A 19,049-nucleotide genomic window follows, 5' to 3' on the forward strand; every position below is an offset into this window, starting at 1 on the left:
TGGGATCACATAGTAAGGCTATGCCTTTTATCCTATTTTATATGCTATTCAGGATTTTCTCAGTGACTTTTGAGGTTTATGTATTTTTTTTAATCTACTCTGATGGGGGAGACACCTGAGTGGCTCAGTAGCTTACATGTCTGCCCTAGGCTCAGGTCATGATCCCAGGGTCCTGGAATCGAGCCCTGCATCGGGCTCCCTGCTTAGTGGAGAGCCTCCTTCTCCCTCTGCCTCTGCTGCTCCCCCTGCTTGTGCTCTCTCTCTCTCTCTCTCAAATAAATAAATAAAATATTTTTTAAAATCTACATTGACCAATTTAAATTAAAAAAAAAAACTTTAAATCTCCACTAGACAGTGGGCATCTTGACTCCACTAACACAATTTTTAACAAAGTACTGTATAGATCATGTGATGGAACATAACCAGCAAATATTAGAGATTGAGAAAACCACACAGATCATATATTTGAAGAAAGCAGTGGTTTGAAGACCAAACAAATAAAACCTCAAGGCACAGGTAGGTACTAGTGAAGGCAAGAGATGATAAAAGCCAAAGCTGACCAGAACAAGAGGACAGGAACACAGAGATCCATGCAGATAGAGAGCCCACGTGGAGGAGGAAATCAGGATGAGGAAGACACAGACAACAGCAAGTTACAGTCATGGGAGGAGTCAAAAATCCTGCCAGACAGGTAATAAATAAATAGAAGATCCTGAAAATAGGGAGGAAATGCATGGAAATAGACATCCTCATTCTGACAAAGAAGTTACCACACCAGTGGTGGAGACAGGTGTTAAAGGGGGTCACAGGAAATGAGATCACACAAGGGGGAGCTTGCTTTGGGGGAAGTCACTGCTCAACACAGCAGGCTCCCATTCTCCTAGTCCTCGCTGCTCCTCTCAGGCTCCCCAGCTACCCCTCATTCTCTGTTCCATATATTAATCACCATAAAACACCACACAATAGCAGATGACAAAAATAACAGGACTGTTTCAAGGTAGCCCATGATGCAGTCCCCTCCGAAGACGACTGACTGACTGGTAAAGACAAGAACTGGGAGGAGGGAGAGCGCCCGGCAGCCTCAGAGAAGACAGGAGATAGGAGACGCACCTAAGGGAACAGTCTGAACACAGACATAGGCATGAATCTGTGTTCCTATCAGTGTATGACGAATTGGTAGGGAAATGATGGATTATTCAATAAATAGCATGCAAACAAGCAAAAACATTTAAGGTGGGTTGCTGCCTCATGCTATATGCCCAAATAACTTCCAGATAGATAAAATATTTCAATGTGAAAATTGTAGCTTGAAACTCTAGAAGCAAGCATGGGAGAAAAGGCTTGCTTCATGAGGAACACAAAACCAGAAGACAAAAAAAAAGATTAATACATTTAACTCATAAAATTTAAATTTTTCTGTATGGCAAAACTACCAGAAATGAAGTAAAAGACCAGTGACTGAGGAAAATAATGGCTGCTCTTATCAGAGTCTATAAATAACCTCCACACTTGGGTAAGAGCTCAATGACCATGAACCAAACAGTCCCAGAAAGGGAAGTATTAAAGGCTGTGGATATATGAAAACATGCTCAATCATGTTCATGGTAAGACAAGGGCAAATTTAAATTTTACTGACATATAACTCTTCACTGCCAGGTGAGCAATGGTTGAGAAGCTGAATGATCCTTTTGCAGGGGGATTGGCAAACAAGCTCTCTCACACTATGGTTGACATCAAAATGTCTTCACGAAGAGAAATTTGGCAAAATTCAAAAGGCATCAACAACTGACTTAGTAAATCTGTTTCTAGGACCTTATCCTATGGATAACCACACATATACCACATGACACAGGGGTACGAATTACACTGCACTGTCACTGGTCACAGCAAGACACATCAGTATGGAATTGGGTACAAGAAGAGAAAAAAAGCAGGATGCGGCCATTAAAAAGAATGCAACAATTTTAAGTATGGGGGGGAAAGACCAAGATACATTTTTTAAGTGAAAAATCAGAATGCAGAATAGTTTATACAGTGTATTACTGTTGTGTAACCTTTTAAATGCTGTATGTTGTACATGCAAAGCTCACATAAAAATAAAATTTAAAGTTGCATCCTTTACTCATCCCTTATTATGCATTACTACTCCCAATGGAGCTGCCATTACTTATACGTGGGTTTACTGTCATCCAGGAAGTAGGAAAAACTCTGCTGGGACAACTATATGGGGCAGACCATTTCCCAAATTTTTCTAAAGGCTCTTGATAGGAATCTATAAAACAGGCTGGTGACTGTCCTTTCCAGTAACCAATGGTACTATTGTAAGTGGAAGAGAGAACACAATCTTTTTGCTTAAGGCGCATACTGATCCTCCAGGTCTCAGCTCAATAAGTGTACAAAGTCCCCCCACCCCCACCCCCCGACCACCTGAAATCTGGGCCTGGGGTTCTTCCAGTGTGCTCCCTCCCATGGAGCACTCCGTGTGCGCCCCGGCTAAGGCACCCTTTCATGGTATAAGCCGGGCCTTGTTATCAGCTTATTCCCCAGGCCTAGCACCAAGACTGACGGACTCAAAGTACTTTCAACCCCAGGCACTGGACTTCTGACCCCCGCTCAGTCACCCAGTAACTGAGGTCACCACACGAAACAAGCACCTGGCGGCCATTTCTGAAAAGGCCCACAAGATGGAGATGTCACTGCAGGGATGGAAAGAGAATGCCGTCTGCTCTTCCCAACTTCCCAGACACATTTGCTGTGGTGTAATTATTGTTTGCTTGTTTGTCTCATTTGAATACTCAACATGAATGGTTCAAATATTCTTCTAATTTTTTCTTATAAAAATATTTAGAACATTTCCATTCAGAAAGCACATTTTCAAAATTGAAGCATTTAGAAAGTCTGCTTTCGGTAAACAGTTGCTTCTTATATCCTCGAGGGCCTTTGCAAATAGTTCTGGTTTTCTTATTTTCTTTTGTTTTGGCACAACTCAACATCCGATTTCATGAAAATTAATGTTACACTGTTTCTGAAAGAGAGCCCTATAAATGAGGCTGTAATAGGAGATCTGGAGGTGCCTTCCTTTTAATACCCTTGCCTTGACTTAATTCTGTATATTGTTTCTTCAGTTCTTCCTTTCTAGGTCAACTTATCATGCCAAATTTGATTAGTGTCCAATATACTAGTACGCTTGGGAAAAATACAGAAAACTATAAGCTCACAATGATGCCTGGTGGTATCTAGGCCTGTTGTAAGTGGCCTGACCTGCCTGAAGAGGTGATTTAGTTGGCTTGATTCTCCTAGGACTTCAGGGAAAGGAGACTTATTTCCAAATCAAGGGAATAGAATTCTAGATCTTTCCAGTACTGCACAGCACCCTGACAAGCTGTTTATTTGTCAGGAGTGTGTTAACAGAAGACGTGGTTTCTCACTGCAGAAATGCAACTCTTGTTCGTAATGCTTTAAAGTCTTTCCCGAGTTTTTCATCTTGGTTTCAATAATTATGTGTATATAAAACATCTCAACAGCATTACAAATTCTACTGAAGCATATACCTCAGTAAAAACAATCATATACCTTACTAGGGCAAGAAATAGTCATAAACATGAAAACAGATTATGAGTGACATCCAACGAATCCAGTAGTCAAAAACGAAAAAGAAAAAAATTAAGCTGCATTAAATTATATATTATGATATGTACAACTGACATCGTACATTTGGGTGATGGTAAGCAAGCATGAGTTGGAGTTGGGGTCCTCCTTATTTTTACAGTCACCAATATAAGCCAGTAAGGCAAGAGTAAACATGGTAGCACAGCCAGGCCTGGGGACCTGCTGGTCTTAATAACGGAACAGCACATCTGATGTTTCAAATGATTCATCACATGGTTTTTCAAAGCCATAGACAGTGATAGTTGGGAAAAATCATGCAAATGTAAAGGAAGTAATAAATCCTTTGCAGCTTTACTTGCTAGTGGATGCGGCAGAAGGTGCAGGTAAAGAACTCTCTATGGCAGAGATGGTTGTAAGAGAGAACAGACCACTTAGGAGAGGAAAGGCCCCGATACTGGTTTCTCTGGTCACCAGGTGCCAGCAGGTTCCCTGGAGGGATTTCATGCCACTACCTTCTTCAAGCCAAGGACCACTGGGTCCACCTCCCCGGGGTCCCCCAACATCTCCCTGGGTGTCATACAGACTCCTCGTGCCTTGCATGCCCCAGGTTAAACATCTCCACCTTCGATTTGCTTTTCTTCCAGTACCTTCTGTCTCAGTTGCCAGTTTCTAACACCCTCACATTCGAGCAAACCTGACCCCTCACTCATTCTACTAGCCCTGCTCCCACCCTCCTCCAAGTCTGCCCAAACCCATAGCTCCTCTCAAGCCCCACGGCCACTGCCCTTCCTGGGCATGGTCAACTCTCTCGGACTCAGACACAGCTTCTGGCAGCCTCTGTCCCTGTGGCCTCAACCCACTGGGTCCATTTATGGATGTGTTAGAACTCCTCGCCAATGCTTCCAAACCCTAACAGCTCCGGAGGTCTCAGGAGGAAGACTAGGCTCCCCCCCAGACACTCTGGGGTCCAGCCCCACCTTCCTCTTTTAATCCTCAACCCACCCCACCTGGGCCCCAGGAGACTCTCAGCCAGACGGAGAAGGAGACACAGGCAGGGTCTTTCCAGAGGACTCCCCAGCTCTAACCTGGAACTGGGCTTCCAGGGGATGGGAAGGAGGTCGAGGCTGGAGCTTCTTCTTTAGGACCTGGAGGAATTTCCCACAAAGCCCAGGGCTTTGGAAACTTGCAAACTTCCGATTCTTATTATAATTTGTCAACTTCAGGGACCTCCACACTGTTCCCCCAACCAATAAGGGGGTAATTCACCTGATCTTTCAACTAGTGTTTCCTGCCATCTCTGCCATAGCCAGGCCCCAGGTACTTTGGGGGACACAGCAATGAATGGGACCTGGTTCTTCTTCCCAAGTTGCTGTCCACCTAGCATGTGTAAGATTTGAGATGTAATATCAGTAAGATTCTAATATTCCTGTCTTTGGCCTTCAATCTCACATCTCTTAAGATAAGGATCCTCTTCATTGGTGACCTCTCTGGGACCAGAAGTTATCTCAAGCTAATCCCAAGAAGAGGTACCCTAGGGTGTAGGACAGGGTCTTCAAGGTAATCAACTTGTTATCTTATTGTCAAGACCTAACTAAGCCCAAATATGCCCAGCCCAGGGCCATGCTGGGCTGTGGGACCTGAGATTTTGACAACAAGGTGCTTAGGTGCCACCTTGGAAATTAATGTGATGGGCGGTGAGATAAAGCCTACTGGACAGCCCACTCTTCCTGGGACTGTAAGGTCTTGTCTGCTCTCCATCCCAACCAAACCTCTAATCACCAGCCACGCTCAACAAAACGTACTTAATACACAGAAGACGATCAGAGTATGGAATACAGGTTCAGTTTGTTTTAATTCATCATTTGAAACAAACTCTGAATTGCTCGTGTCTAGATTTCTGATCATGAGATACTGGATGTTCTATCTTTTGACATATTGTCACTTCCCACTGACCCACACAGTGGAGTTCACACAGCGCTTTCATTGGTACCTTTTCATTGGCTCATCAAAACCACCCTCTAAGGTAAGAGTTGGCATAAGTGGCATTTCACCCTCAGGGATTAAATAACTTCCCAGTGAGTATGTTGTAACCCTAGCCAGTCTTCTCTAACTCAGCACTCTTACCATATAAGGGTAACTGTTTTTAATTGTTCTAAAATTACAGGTCTTACCTTTTCCTTGTAAACACATCCTTGTGCAATCACTCGCTTCCAGAAGTAATAATTAGTTAATTTCTAGTGGTCTAATACTCTTGCCAAGTTACATTCCTTCCATGGACCCGTGCAATTCTTTTCTCTTCTGGTAGGTCCTGGATTAATTACATTAAGGCATTGACCTTAATGGGCCTACTACCTCCTGATTTATATGGAATTAATCATTCCAAGGTAAAAACTGATGTTGATAGGACAAAATGCAGACCTTACACAAACCCTAGAATGGTTTTTCACAGGTCAATCAAAGCATTCACATTTACGTACTTGAGAACAAATTTTTATACTTTCTATGGGAAGTTTGTAGGGAGATGAGACAATAGTAACAAATATCACCTCTAATAAAATATTTACTTTGTAGATAGTGTGAAAGAGAAGATATTCTTGCCTCTGGACTACATTATGTAAAGGAAAACACCTCAGATTATGCTGTTTGTTTGTTTTTTTTTATACTTTTCCTTTAGTTACTCTTAAACTGATTTCCTTCACTGGAGGACAGTGACGCGATCAGCATGCTTCTTACAAAACCTACCTTTCTGGCCTGGCCTCTGGTGGGTTTGAGAGAGATGATGTGGGGGTGGCAGGCACAGCAGATCCAGAAGGTCTTGAGTGATAAGAGGTGTTGCCAAGGCTGTTGTATCTAAACAGTGCAGAAGTTTAAGGTGGGGAGGAGTATGGAAGGACAGAGAAATGAGTACAAGTCAGTAAATGAATAGTATTTAGCAAACTATCTTAATTTTTGCAAGAAAAACAGGCTTAGAAATGCTAATCCCGTTAGTGATTATTCTAACGTAAAGAGACTTACTAACTGCTTTGTTTTGATTACTTCTCATTTAGAGAGGTTTCCCAAACGCCAACATTGAGGTAGCAGGATATATGACAAAGGGTTTAAATAAAACCTTCATATTTCCTTGTTAAGTATATGTTAATATTTTTTGCTAACAAAGAATCCAAATTATTTTCATTTGAAAATATGAAGATTCTTCATGCTTCTCATGGTGGCATAACTAGTGTGAAATCCATTAAGGATCTGTAGAAAATAACACATGATGAGCTAAACAAACATCGTAGTAAAAATTCTGCCTTAGCTATTTCCCAATCAGTGCCCTTCATTAAATGTCATCTTGTCACGTGCTCGATGACCAAGGACAAAATGTCCTTAGACCTTCAGGACTGACCTGCCGACCAGAGGTACATGTATTCACATTTTCAGCCTATATATATATATATATATATATATATATATATATATATATATATATATATATATATATATATTTGAACCAAGAGTACAGCCACCGGGTTTAAATGAGCCTTTATCATTTCCCAGTCATCTCTGACAAGTTTTGGGATTTGCAAAATTCTAGAATTTTCTTTCTGTTTTTTAGAATAGCTGTCCTTTTTAGCAGTTTGCATTTAGCTATTATCCTTCAGTGTGTTCCCAGAAAAAATATCATAACCTGAGGCCCTTGTTGTGGGGGAGGAGGGGTTGGGGAGCAGATACTCATGATTAGTTACAAATAATGAGATTCAATGAGCTCTGCCTCTCAGTCTGCTCAGCCACAAGGCAGGGCTGACTCCTTTACCTAAACTGGTTGGGGACACTGTATTTGGGTGTATGGGACCCCATGGGTCACTATAAGTGTACAAAGATACAAAGACCTTCCTACACCCAGTGAAACCAGTCCAAGCTCCCATCAACAGAAATCAGCATAAATCATTCTGGGAAGCAACTCAAATTCAAATGTGGATATCTTTTCACAGAATTAAGCCTACTTTTGGGAAGCTAACATAATAATGGTTAATTGCATACTGAAAATGTCATGCATGGTGATACTCACTGGAACATTATTAAGATCATGGTAGAAAAGGTAGAAATTACCCAAATAGGTAACGATGCAAGAATGGCAAAAAATTGTGATCTGTTATTTATCGATGGAATATTATGCAACCATTAAAAATGACTGCCAATTCTGTATGTGATAGTATGAGAAATGTTTATATACATGCTCAAGTAAAACATCAGAATATATTACTTATACCAAGTTAGATTACAACTGTATAAAAATATTCTCCAAATCAAAAGCTATGTATAGAAAAAAATTAAAAACAGGCCATCTATTTGAAAAAGTGGAATATAGACATATATTTTCCATTTGTCTTCAGAAATTACATTATTTTAATGGGAAGCAAAATATTTGTATTATCCCAAATCTATCCTGTGCTGCTAAGTCTGGTGTGCTTAGCTACCGCTCTTCATGTGTATTCGGGATCACATGTCAGGCCTGTGCTTAGGACTGAGCCTTGCCACCAGGCAGATGAAGACTCAGATCACGCGATCTTACCCACCGTCCTCCTCAGTAAACACATCACCTTCCTAGGACTTGGCTTCTGGGCATTCCTTTTCTTTTCTCTTGAAAAACCCAACCCACTATGTGTCTAACAGGTTAACTGCTTCTCCATGTGAGGGATGGTTTGACTTTTCGAGAGTGCTCCCAAACCACAGGGCGTGGAGAGGGCAAAAGGCAAAGGATGAGAAGAGCATACAAAGAAAGGAGGCAGCAGAGAAAGGAAAAAAAAGCTCAGGAGCGAAGAAGAGGCAGAGAAGGGGGCAGAGAGCACTGTGATGTGGGCAGGGAAGGTGGCCGCGGTCAGGAGCTCTGAGACCTCAGGCTGCAGCCCTGCATCCCCCAGCCGCCTGGGCACTCAGCCTGTTACTCCACGCAAGCATGTAAAACAATCCCCTTCCCACCAAAAGGGGACATCTTGGAGAGTGTTTTAACAGGATTACTTTCCTAAAATGGAGTTTAAGTGACCTGATGGAAATAAAAACAAGCATAATGCATATTCCCCCTGCTTTGGTTTTTCTAATGGCTGAGCAATTAAAATTGGAATACCTCCCAGTCTGTTCAGTTTTGCTTCTCAATTTCAGCCCAACAAACTGGATCATACAACTCACTCAATTCACTGTACTTTTCTCCTCTGGCCCTTTATGCGGACTACCTGGTTGGTATCTACTAGAACCGGTTCAGTGGCAGTCCACCACTGGGCTGTACAGACTCCATGAAAACCACAGTGAGTGAACGTCAGAAAATTAATAAGTACAAACAATATTTATACGGCATTCAGATTCCTGTCAGACAAAAGATTAAAAATTATAAAAATGTATCGGTTAAATATAAGGCAATCCTTACGCACAAACAAGCTGTTTTTCTTAATTTGTGTGTACATTCATTCCAGAAATGTACGTGTTTCTAATACTCCCATCCCCCAGGACTGTAAGCAGAGGCAACGACCAAGTGGGAGGGACCTGGGCCCAGGAAAGCCCCATCAGAGCCTGTGAAGACTGTCACCAGGAAGCCCAGAGTCACACTCACAGGCTAACAGCACCCTACTGGGGAAAACGAGGTTGCCAAGTTATTTTTATTCCAGTGAAATGTACATTTCTTAACTTGCACAGAGATACTGTTCTTGGAGGACCTAAGAGCCGTGTTGGAGATGCTCCAGAAAAATCAAGTGAGAGATCCAGCAAGCCCACAGTTTGAGACCTAGAAGAGACTGCTAGAGAGGCTGTACTGTGAAGGCACTCAAAGTGGAGCTCACGCACTCCGGCAGGCATACCACACCACCCTGGAAACAAGAGGAAGGGAGCTCAGAGCCACAAGTTCCGTATCTGCTCTTTTCCTTAAATGGGTCCACCTGTGGCCACTCCTAGGGTCTCCAAGTTCTCCTCTCCTCCCTCCCCTTCACAACTGCCTTCCACTTTTAGGGAAAAAAAGTAACACCCTCAGGGCACCTGGGTGGCTCAGTGGGTTAAAGTCTCTGCTTTCGGCTCAGGTCATGATCCCAGGGTCCTGGGATCAAGCCCCACATCGGGCTCTCTGCTCAGCAGGGAGCCTGCTTCCCTTCCTCTCTCTCTGCCTGCCTCTCTGCCTGTGATCTCTGTCAAATAAATAAATAAAATCTTTAAAAAAAATTTACTAAAAAAATTTACTAAAAAAAAGTAACACCCTTACCCAGGCCAAATCAGCGCGGGGCAGTGTTTTGAGCGGCAAAACCTCTGGGATGCCGGGTGAAGCCATAGTGTGGGAAAGCCTCCCCCTTGAGGGAAACCCTTAAGAAATACTGAGGAAGGAGAAGGCCCTAGTTTATTCAGGAGCAACCTCAGAGCCAGGCCTCACACACCACCTCTATCTACCTGCCCACCTACCTGGGAATTGTGCTTTGTGCTGAAATGACATGAAGGTAATAAAACAAGCATAATGCTTTTTTTTTTTTTTTTTCCCAAAATAGCTGAGCTATAACTCACGGTCTGTCCATTTTTGCTTCTCAATTCTAGAAGTGAGATGGTTGTCACAGGGACATGCATGTATCTGAACTGAAATGTGAAGTCAGACTTTTTCTGACAGAAACTCAGCCTCATTCATCTGAGGACAGGCTTTGCCAATGAGGCATATGCAGGTGTTTCCCAGAATTTAATCATTTAAATCGGAAACCCCAAGGTTTTGACAAAAAGGAATTTAAAGCACATAGACAATAGATAAATTATATATTTTACAACGGTTTAAACTCTTAACAAAAAACTATAGGCAGGCTATTTAAAACTTTGAGAGAAGTATGTGGCACCTGGATGGCTCAGTTGGTGAATCTCTGACTCTTGGTTTCAGCTCAGATCATGATCTCACGGGTCATGGGATTAAGCCCCATGTAGGGCCCGCACTCAGAGAGGAGTCTGCTTGAGATTCCCGCCCTCTGCCCCTCCCCACCATGTGTGCATGCTCTCTCTCTTTCTGTCTCTAAATAAATAAATCTTTAATTAAAAAAAAAAAAAACCTTGAGGGAAGTTTCAAAATATTCTTAGGTTGTATGTAAGCAGACAGGTTGATGGTCACACTTCTAAATTAATTATATTTATTAGATGGAGTATCCAACACCTGTTGCAACCAGTCCTGTTTGTGGTGTGAAAGAGCTGTTCTTCAGGTCTGGGTCCCACAAGCCTTCATTCAAAACAAGGCATAACTTCTTGCTCGACCCCCAGATCGAGGGTCCCCCAAATGCAGGCTCGGGCAAAAGCACTTTGTTGACAAGGACTTTCCTCAAGAACCCCTGGTGGGGAGGGGTCAGGGTTCAGGCCTGGTATTTGGAGCTGCTGCGCAGATGAGCCCAAGAAGGAGAGAGACAGACTGCCTAAAAGAGAGACCTGTACAACGTACAAGTTAGGACCAAAACCTGGAGTAGGGTGCTTGGGGTAGAAACCACACCCCACTTCCCTCGCTGTCCCTGCCTTAGTTTCCTCATTGTAAATAAGGGCTGGTAACAGAACCTACCTCTCAGCATTAATTCTTTAAGATGCTAATTTCATGGGAAGTATAAGGCCCAGCTCATAATAAATAGGTAAGTATTACCAATGATTATCACTCTAAGAGAGAAGCCATCAGTATCATCAATCAGTGATTTTGGACAATTGATTGTTCAAAATATTCAAACCCTCTGTCCCCCTTTCCCCACCCTGCAGAGAACTCCTAAGCCGGGCAATTGTGAAGGGCAGGCACACAGGCACGTGACGAGCAGCTGCCAAAATGTTCTTGTGCAGTTCTGACTTGCACACCTCCCTCCCTCTGCTCCTCTCTCCAATTTTTACAAGAATTATCAGAGCGCTCATACTTAATGATGTAATTGCATCAATGCCTGTGAAGGGATTCAAACCGCAATTGCTTGCCATCTCATGGGGAGATCTTTGAAAGAAACACACATACATTAAAATCAAACCAGAAAGCTATAGAATAGGGAGAGAAAATAAAGACACCCACCTATTAGAAGAGAAAGACCGGAAGTTGTAAGGTTCAGACGCAGAATACGTGCTCAAATGGGGGGAATCAGAGGGACTATTAAAGGAAGGAAAATCTCACTCAAAATACCGCATGGGAAGAGGGCAGAGCACTTCGTGCTACACTCCGCAGGTCAAACGAGGCCCACACAGGTAGGGGCAAAATGTATCGATTTTGTCAGACCATGCATATTTTTAAAAACCTGATGCTTAAAAATCCATTTTTAGTAATTGTGTAATAGAAGAGCTCTTTGATTCAAACGAATGACAATTTTCTTCTGCTCTTGCCTAAACCCTGGTAGTTAGTTAGTGGTTAGGGAGTTAGTTGAGGCCACAACTGCCCTCTGGTTGGACTGGAAGCCACACAAACACAGCTGAAGGCAAGAGGGAAGGTGCAGTCAACATGCTCTGTGGCCCTCCCAGGGTGAAGCTCACACAGGCCTCCAGGAGGCGGGATCTACCTGCTTTCCTTCTGTGCCTCGGCCTCCTTCTCCTTCGCGGACAAGGGCGAATCCTCAAAGTCATAGGAGAAGAGGTGGAAAGGGCTGTGGGGCACATAGGGCAGCTTTTCTATGGTCGGTGATGCCTTCAGGGGACCGGGTGCCGTAGACGAGGGCCGGGCGGCAGAGGCAGGGGTCAGGGGCGGTGACAGGAGGGCAGGCCCGGAGGACCCGCTGCGTGAGGGACTCCCCACCGCAGGGCTGGCCAGAAGCCGCTTTCCCTGCGAGGTGGCCCTGGAGAGGGCTGAGCTCTCGGGTGCAGCATCCTCGCCGGCGGGGCTCTGCTCCGAGGCAGGTCTGGCCTCTCTGCTGACACAGCAGGGAGGAAGGAAGGGCGGGGGGGGAAGGAAAGGGAAGCAAAGGTTAGGAAAGCGAGCAAGACACAGGAACCCCACTACCGTTATGGCCGCTTCACTCCAGAATCCAGCTGTGTCTTGAGCTGCAGCACGGAAGCCTACCACCAGAAGATTCGGTTCGCCCCACAGTCCCGGCGCCCTGGGCCCGTCAATCTGGGAGGCAAGATCTGCCGGACGAATGCAAGGGCCCACCCCGCAAACCAGTCTGGCCTCCAGGCCTTCGGAGGCTTGTGTGTGGGGATTTCATGGAGCCCCTAAGACTCCTCTTCAGTATCTCCCCAGTATCCCCAGGCTCTCCCCACTGATTGTACTGGCATGTGAATTTCCACGATTTGAACTTCATTTCTTTCTCTTGGCCCAATTGAAGTTCGGTCGTCCTCCTAAAAAGCCCAGCCTGGAGGAAGAAATATCCACCAAGCCTCGTCCTTTAGGCTCCTGCTTTCAGGTGCTTCCTCAAAAGCACGCACAGAAAAGGACAAAGGAGAAGAGATGCCAGCAAGGAATGCCAACAGCCAGAAAAGAGGGACTGGTGCACTCAAGTCAAATTTTGCCCACCTCACACTTTCCCCACAGCCCACCTCTATGACTAAGCCCTAGACATCTGGAGTCCTGGAGGCCGCCCAGTTCTGCCACAGTTGTAAAACTTTTCCATCTTCACAGAACTGCATTTGGACCACTGAGGTCTTTGGAGGTACACAGAGAATCTCTGTTAAACTCTGCATTTTTCAAAACCATGGTCATTCTCCCGGAGAACCTGACTCCCAGCCATGCCTATTCGGGAATGGGACGTGACCCGTTTTCTTTTTCTACCTCAAATTCGGAGGTCCCTGTGTGTAGAAGGGCAGGGACACATCCATTCCCCTGGCTGGATGAGGGGATGGGGGGATGGCAGTGCTTGGCGAAGGCCCGGTACACACAGCATGCACACACAGAACAGCAGCCAGCAGGCAGAACACGCAGGGCAAGACACTAACCCCACAGAAGTAAGCAGCACCTTTCTCGCCACTTGCAGGTCTGATTGGATTATGCCAAGAAATAAATACATCCAGGTCAAGGTCAATGAGTGCCTTAGCCACCGTGGAGATCCAGCCCCGGTGTTTACTACTTCTAGTTTATTTCCTAAAGCTGGAAAACCTAACTCTAGTTTGATCAAGGATGCCTCTAGAATCAGGTCATATAGAAAAAAGACCTTAGAGCAATAAACCACCATTTACCTGTGGAAGTTACAACCCCATGTAAGGAGAGCACAAGGTCAAGAGGGATGCTTTGAAGGTTGCCCTCTCTAGTCAGACTCTTCCATCTGATCCGAGGGGCTGTACCATGAGAGTAGCTGAGGGCGGATGGGTTTGTGTGGGCGGGACAGACCCCGCACATGTAAGCTCATAGAGAGCCAGACCAGTGGACTCACTGAGGGTCTACAGGATCTCCTGTGGCTGGTTTTCAACCTATGGTGGGACTATCAACCAAGCTTCCTTCCTCCCCAGAGCACCCTTGGGTATCATTACCCCCAGGCATGGCAGCTCCCCATAGGTGAGGGGCTCTGGCTAATGATAACCCTTCTCCCCCGGCGTTCGGACAAGGGTGGCTCACTCTTTGTGACCAGATCATTCTTTTCCTCTCTCCACACCCGCACCCTGCTGGCTTCTCCCCAGCCATTTCCAAAGCAGGGAAACAAATCACTAGTTTGTCCGATCAGAGAGGATCCCACGGTTCTTGGGAATGGCAGGCATCTCAGCGTATCAAACGGACCCTTCTTTTGTGCACTGGCAGCTTGGAGAAAGAGGCTGAGCAGCAAAAAATTCCATTGATTTTGAAGTTTGCAAGAAAGAGGTTTCACCCTAACTTATCCAAGATTTCTTTGATCTTGCTCATTTGTGGAAAAAACAGTAAAATTGTCAATTTGCAGTGGTAATCAGTTAAACAACAAAAAAAAATCAACTTTAGAATTATTTTTGAATGTTAGAAAATGAAATTACAGGTGATCACTTTTTCTCTTTTATAAACACATCAATCTGTGAAAATACCTATAAAATTAAAAATATCTGCAGGATGCCTGTATCTGTTAACATTGCCTGAAGGCAGAAAGAAGGCATCCTTGGAAGGTATGTGCAGAGGACAGTAAACTCCCTCGAAAGCCTGTAGAATCAGGGTACTTATTCTTAGAGTGAGAACAGATCATGGGAAATTATTCTGGGCTGCATGGGGTGAAAAGCAGTCCTGTCCACTTGGAGAAAAAACAAACCCGCATCAATAACACAGTAGTTACCCACACTCTTTAGCCACTATTATATTGGTAGAATCCAGAGAAGGAAGGGGACACATGGAATTATCCTTCCTACACTGCTGAAAGGGTTAGTAACGTTCTTCGAGCAGACGTGAACCTCCTTCCGGTTGGCGTCCATCTCAGCAAAGCACTAATGACGGAGGGAGAAAACCAGTTACGTGATTTGTGATTTTTCCGCAAAGCAAGGTCAAGAAGGGAAAGTGCAGCTCTCTAACGAACATGTGCTTGGTTATTTCTACACACCTAGGCACTCTGTGGCTCTGTGTTCAGAGTAAGGATTGGCAGTGGGAGCCGGTGAGGAAGGGAGATTTCTGAAAGGTGGCTGCAAACTCTCTACCAGGAAGGGACCCCAGGCTGTTAGTGGGAGCCTGGGAGGGTCCAGGCTCGGTACCTGTCCTTGCCCTGACAGGGGGCATCATCCTCTCTCTCCTCCTCTGAATTGGGCTCCGTGACTGGCTCCTCTTCCTCCTCCTCTTCCCTGAGACCAGGGCAGGAACAGAGAAACGCAGACACACGAGATGGAAAAGCGAGATAAGTGTTACAAACAGGAAGACAGAGCAAAACCCTAAACAAAACACTGCAGCTGGCCGAAACGAAAAGAACGCACTCAGTCTGTCAGGAGAGAGGAGACAGTTCAGAGATGAGGAGATCTGAATGTGGGTAGAGATCCAATAAGCCAGCACGGGCCAAGCGTCTCTGTCCGGTTGGCTGGAGGCCCCCCCCGCCCTGCAGACCTCCCCCGCCACGCGGTTCGGGGCAGCTTCTGGCCTCAGGCAGGCCCCTCCTCCGCACAGAATCGAGTGGTGAGTGTTCTTGGCCACGTCCCAGCTCCTGCAGAAAGCCAGAGTCCTCACTTCACCGCACCCCTCTGGGCTAGAAACCATGGAGGGTCAGGCCGATCTGGCACTTACCTCCATGGGGGACACGGTTTTTACCTTCTACTCCCTGGCCCCCAGGGAACGAGGAGAAGGAGCTGATCTGCTGCCACCTCAACGGTGGGCCCAGGGTCCTGATGGGGTCAGTGACGTCACCCCTGAAATTTCTCCTGGTGCCTCCCAGGACAAATAACCGTACGGGCCCCCGAAGTGTGTAGCTGTGAGTGGAGGACGGCTGCCTGTCACCAAAGCCGATCCAAGGACAGCAGAAGTGGTGGGTTGAGGGTTGTAGGTAGCCACCCCGTGACAATTTTAACACTCGGACTCAGTACTTTTGAAGCTCTACCCTCACCTTTCACTAACGGAAGATAATAAATTCTCACTTGCATTTAAGACAGTTTAATTTGGGTTTTGTCCTTGAAGCTACATGAGTACAGACTTTGATAACCGAATCATTACAACCTCCTCTGGGCTCTGAGCCTGGTCCACACTGACTCATGTCACTCTCCACACGGAACCTCTACCCCAGGCCCTGCGGATTTCTCCGTCCCTTGTGCTCTTAACTCCAGTGATGCTCACCTTTTCTCACTTCGGCCCTCATGCTCTGGACCTCATCATCATACAGAACCAGTCCACCTTGGAAAACTTACACCCACACTTCCTACCGCACCCTGACCCCAAACTCTCACTCACCTCCATCTCTCATTCCCCTCCCCCTCCAGGGCTCCACTGCCATCTCCTTGTGTCCGTCCTCTACCTTCTCAAAGTGGCCAGCGCCTTCACACCTTCAGTCCTCACAAATCCACCATTCCCCACCCCAGACAACATTTTGCCAAGATTTTTAACTCTTTTGCCCCCGCTGTCCTTCCCCTGTGTTTTCTCTTCTTACTGAAGTATAAAGTACATTCAGTATAGTAAACAAATCACTGACGTTTCACAAAATAAACACACCCCCATAACCAAGACTCCCTTAATGCTCCCTTCCAATGCTTCCCTTCCCTACCTCACTTCAAACAGCAGAGATTAGCCTGGTGGGTTTTCCTTCTGGCTAGAAGGACTCATGTCCAGCTTCTTTTGTTGAACATAACATTTGTGGGATTCATCTACGTCGTTATGTGACACTGAAGATCATTCATGCTCGTTGTTATATAATACTCCCTTGTATGAATAGACCACAACTTAGTTATCACCCATTCTACTGTTGATGATAACCGGGCACTTTTCGGTTTGAGGTTATTTTGAATAGGGCTATTACGAGCATAGTAGTATATGTCTTTCATTGATTATATGTTTATATTACTAGGCAGTATGTATCCAGGAATGGCATTTCCGCATCATTTATGCTTGGGTTCATCTTTGTTAGAACCTGTTAAACGGTTTTTAAAAATGTACATCCCCATTAGTAGTATATATACATCTTGGCTGTCTCACATCCTGGCCAAAATTTGGCGGGTTTTGTCTATTTCATTTTAGTCATCTAATCTGTGTGTAGTGACAGGTAATAAACTTTTAGAGGGATATGTAAGAGGATACCATTAAGACCTTGGTGTAGGCAAAAAAAAATTAAAACAGGACACAAAGGGCACTATCAAAAAAAAAAGAGATAAATAGGACTTCTTTAAGATTAAGAACTTGGGGGGCCCCTGGGTGGTTCAGTCAGTTAAGCATCTGCCTTGGGCTCAGGTCATGATCCCAGGGTCCTGGGATCAAGCTCCACATCAGGCTCCCTCCTCATGGGGAAACCTACTTCTCCCTCTCTCCCACTGCTTGTGCTCCCTCTCTTGCTGTGTCTCTCTCTGTCAAATAAATAAAATCTTAAAAAAAAAAAAAAGATTAAGAACTTAATGTGTTGCAAGAATCTTTTCCCTCTCTGGGTTGCCTTTGGATTCACTTCATGGTGTTTTTTAATAAATGAAGGTTCTTTTCATTTCTTCTAGAATTTTGAATCAGCCTGTCAGTTTCCATAAAAACCCTGCTGGGCTACTACTTGGGATTATATTAAATTTATATACAAATTTGCAGAACTGACATCTATATATTGAGTCTTTCAAACCATGGTCTGGTATAGTCTTTATTTAGATCTAATTTTATTGCAACCATCTTTAATCTCTCTTAATAGTGTGGTAATTTTTCAGTGGAAATCTTACATACCTTTTGTTAAATGTATTTCTAGGTATAAATTTTTATCATTTATCAATTTCTACACTTGATCTTAGCCAAAAGGCCAAGAAGCGATATCATTTATCAATTTCTAAACTTCATTTTTCTATTGTTGATATGATTTTTTTAAAACAATTTACCTTGTATCTAGCAACTTTTCCATATTTGTTGACTGTAATATATTTTATGTAGATTCTTTTAGACTTCCTATGCAGACAATCATATCATCTGTAAGTAATGACGGTTGTGTTTATTGCTTTCAAATTCTCATGTCTTTCTTGCCTTATTACCCTGGCTATGAACTCCAATGAGATTACATTGAAGTGATGAATTTAAGTATTCCTTTATTTTTCCAAATATCAGAGGAATGTATGAGGTTTGCCATAGTTTTGTGTGGACATTTTTTATAAGATTAACGTTTCTTTATTTTCCAAGAATTTTTATCATAAATGAATATTAAATTCTGTCAAATGTGTTTTTTCCATTTAAAAAGATAATCCTATGATTTTCCCTTTTTTCTATTAACAGTGAATCACAGAGACTACTTTTTTAAAATATTAAACCAAACTTGTATGCCAGGGGGAAAAAAAAACCCTACTTTGTCATATTATTCTTTTTATATACAGCTGGGTTCTATTTGTTAATATTTTATCATGAAATTTTCACATACATCTGCAAAAATTGATCTGTAAATTCTCTTTATATCTTATAATGTATGTGTCAGGTTTTGGAGTCAGAATCATGCAAGCCTCATAAAAAATTACTTAGCAGAGCGAGGGTTACGACTATAGAACTGAGGAAGAAGGGATGGGATCTGAAAAAGTTGAAAGAGAAAAGCATTGGCAAAACCCAATGATTCCACGCCCCAGACCTGGATGGAAGGTGCCTGTGTCACAAACAAGGAGGCCAGTGGATCGCTGAGGGCCACGTTCCTCTTGGAAGTGGAAGCCACCAGACATAAACCCACACACCTCGTCTGTCCTTCTGGGCCCAGTACAGCTTTCACTCACACATCACCCCTCAGCAGCCCTACTCTTTTCTTTTCCCGCCTGCTCCAGCAGCAGCCCGGATAAAAACTGTTCCCTCGGCCTGCAGCCTGATGCCACCACCTTCACTCGGCTGCAGTGGGAATTTGCGGAGGCCATTACTTCTAGTCTACTGAGAACGCCCTCTACCCTGACAACAAATGGGTGTCTCTTCTTTAAAACACTGAATCCCTCCCTCCAAA

General features: G+C 44.3%; 1 protein-coding gene across 6 annotated transcripts in view; it reads right to left on the bottom strand.

Annotated features, from left to right (window-relative positions):
• FHOD3 (formin homology 2 domain containing 3) overlaps positions 1-19,049 on the bottom strand; it is a 460,829-nt gene that overhangs the window by 105,437 nt on the left and 336,343 nt on the right. For 3 of the 6 annotated variants that reach the window (XM_080821455.1, XM_080821457.1, XM_080821456.1), the window contains exon 11: positions 6,352-6,459. In XM_080821455.1, the coding sequence (XP_080677581.1) occupies positions 6,352-6,459 (108 nt within the window). Of the gene's footprint in view, positions 1-6,351; positions 6,460-11,629; positions 11,705-12,107; positions 12,453-15,177; positions 15,265-19,049 lie in introns of all 6 variants that reach the window. The other 3 variants (XM_080821452.1, XM_080821453.1, XM_080821454.1) reach the window with 2 other exon arrangements.

Source organism: Martes martes (assembly GCF_963455335.1).
Source record: "Martes martes genome assembly, chromosome: 13".
Classification (NCBI taxonomy): Eukaryota; Metazoa; Chordata; class Mammalia; order Carnivora; family Mustelidae; genus Martes; species Martes martes.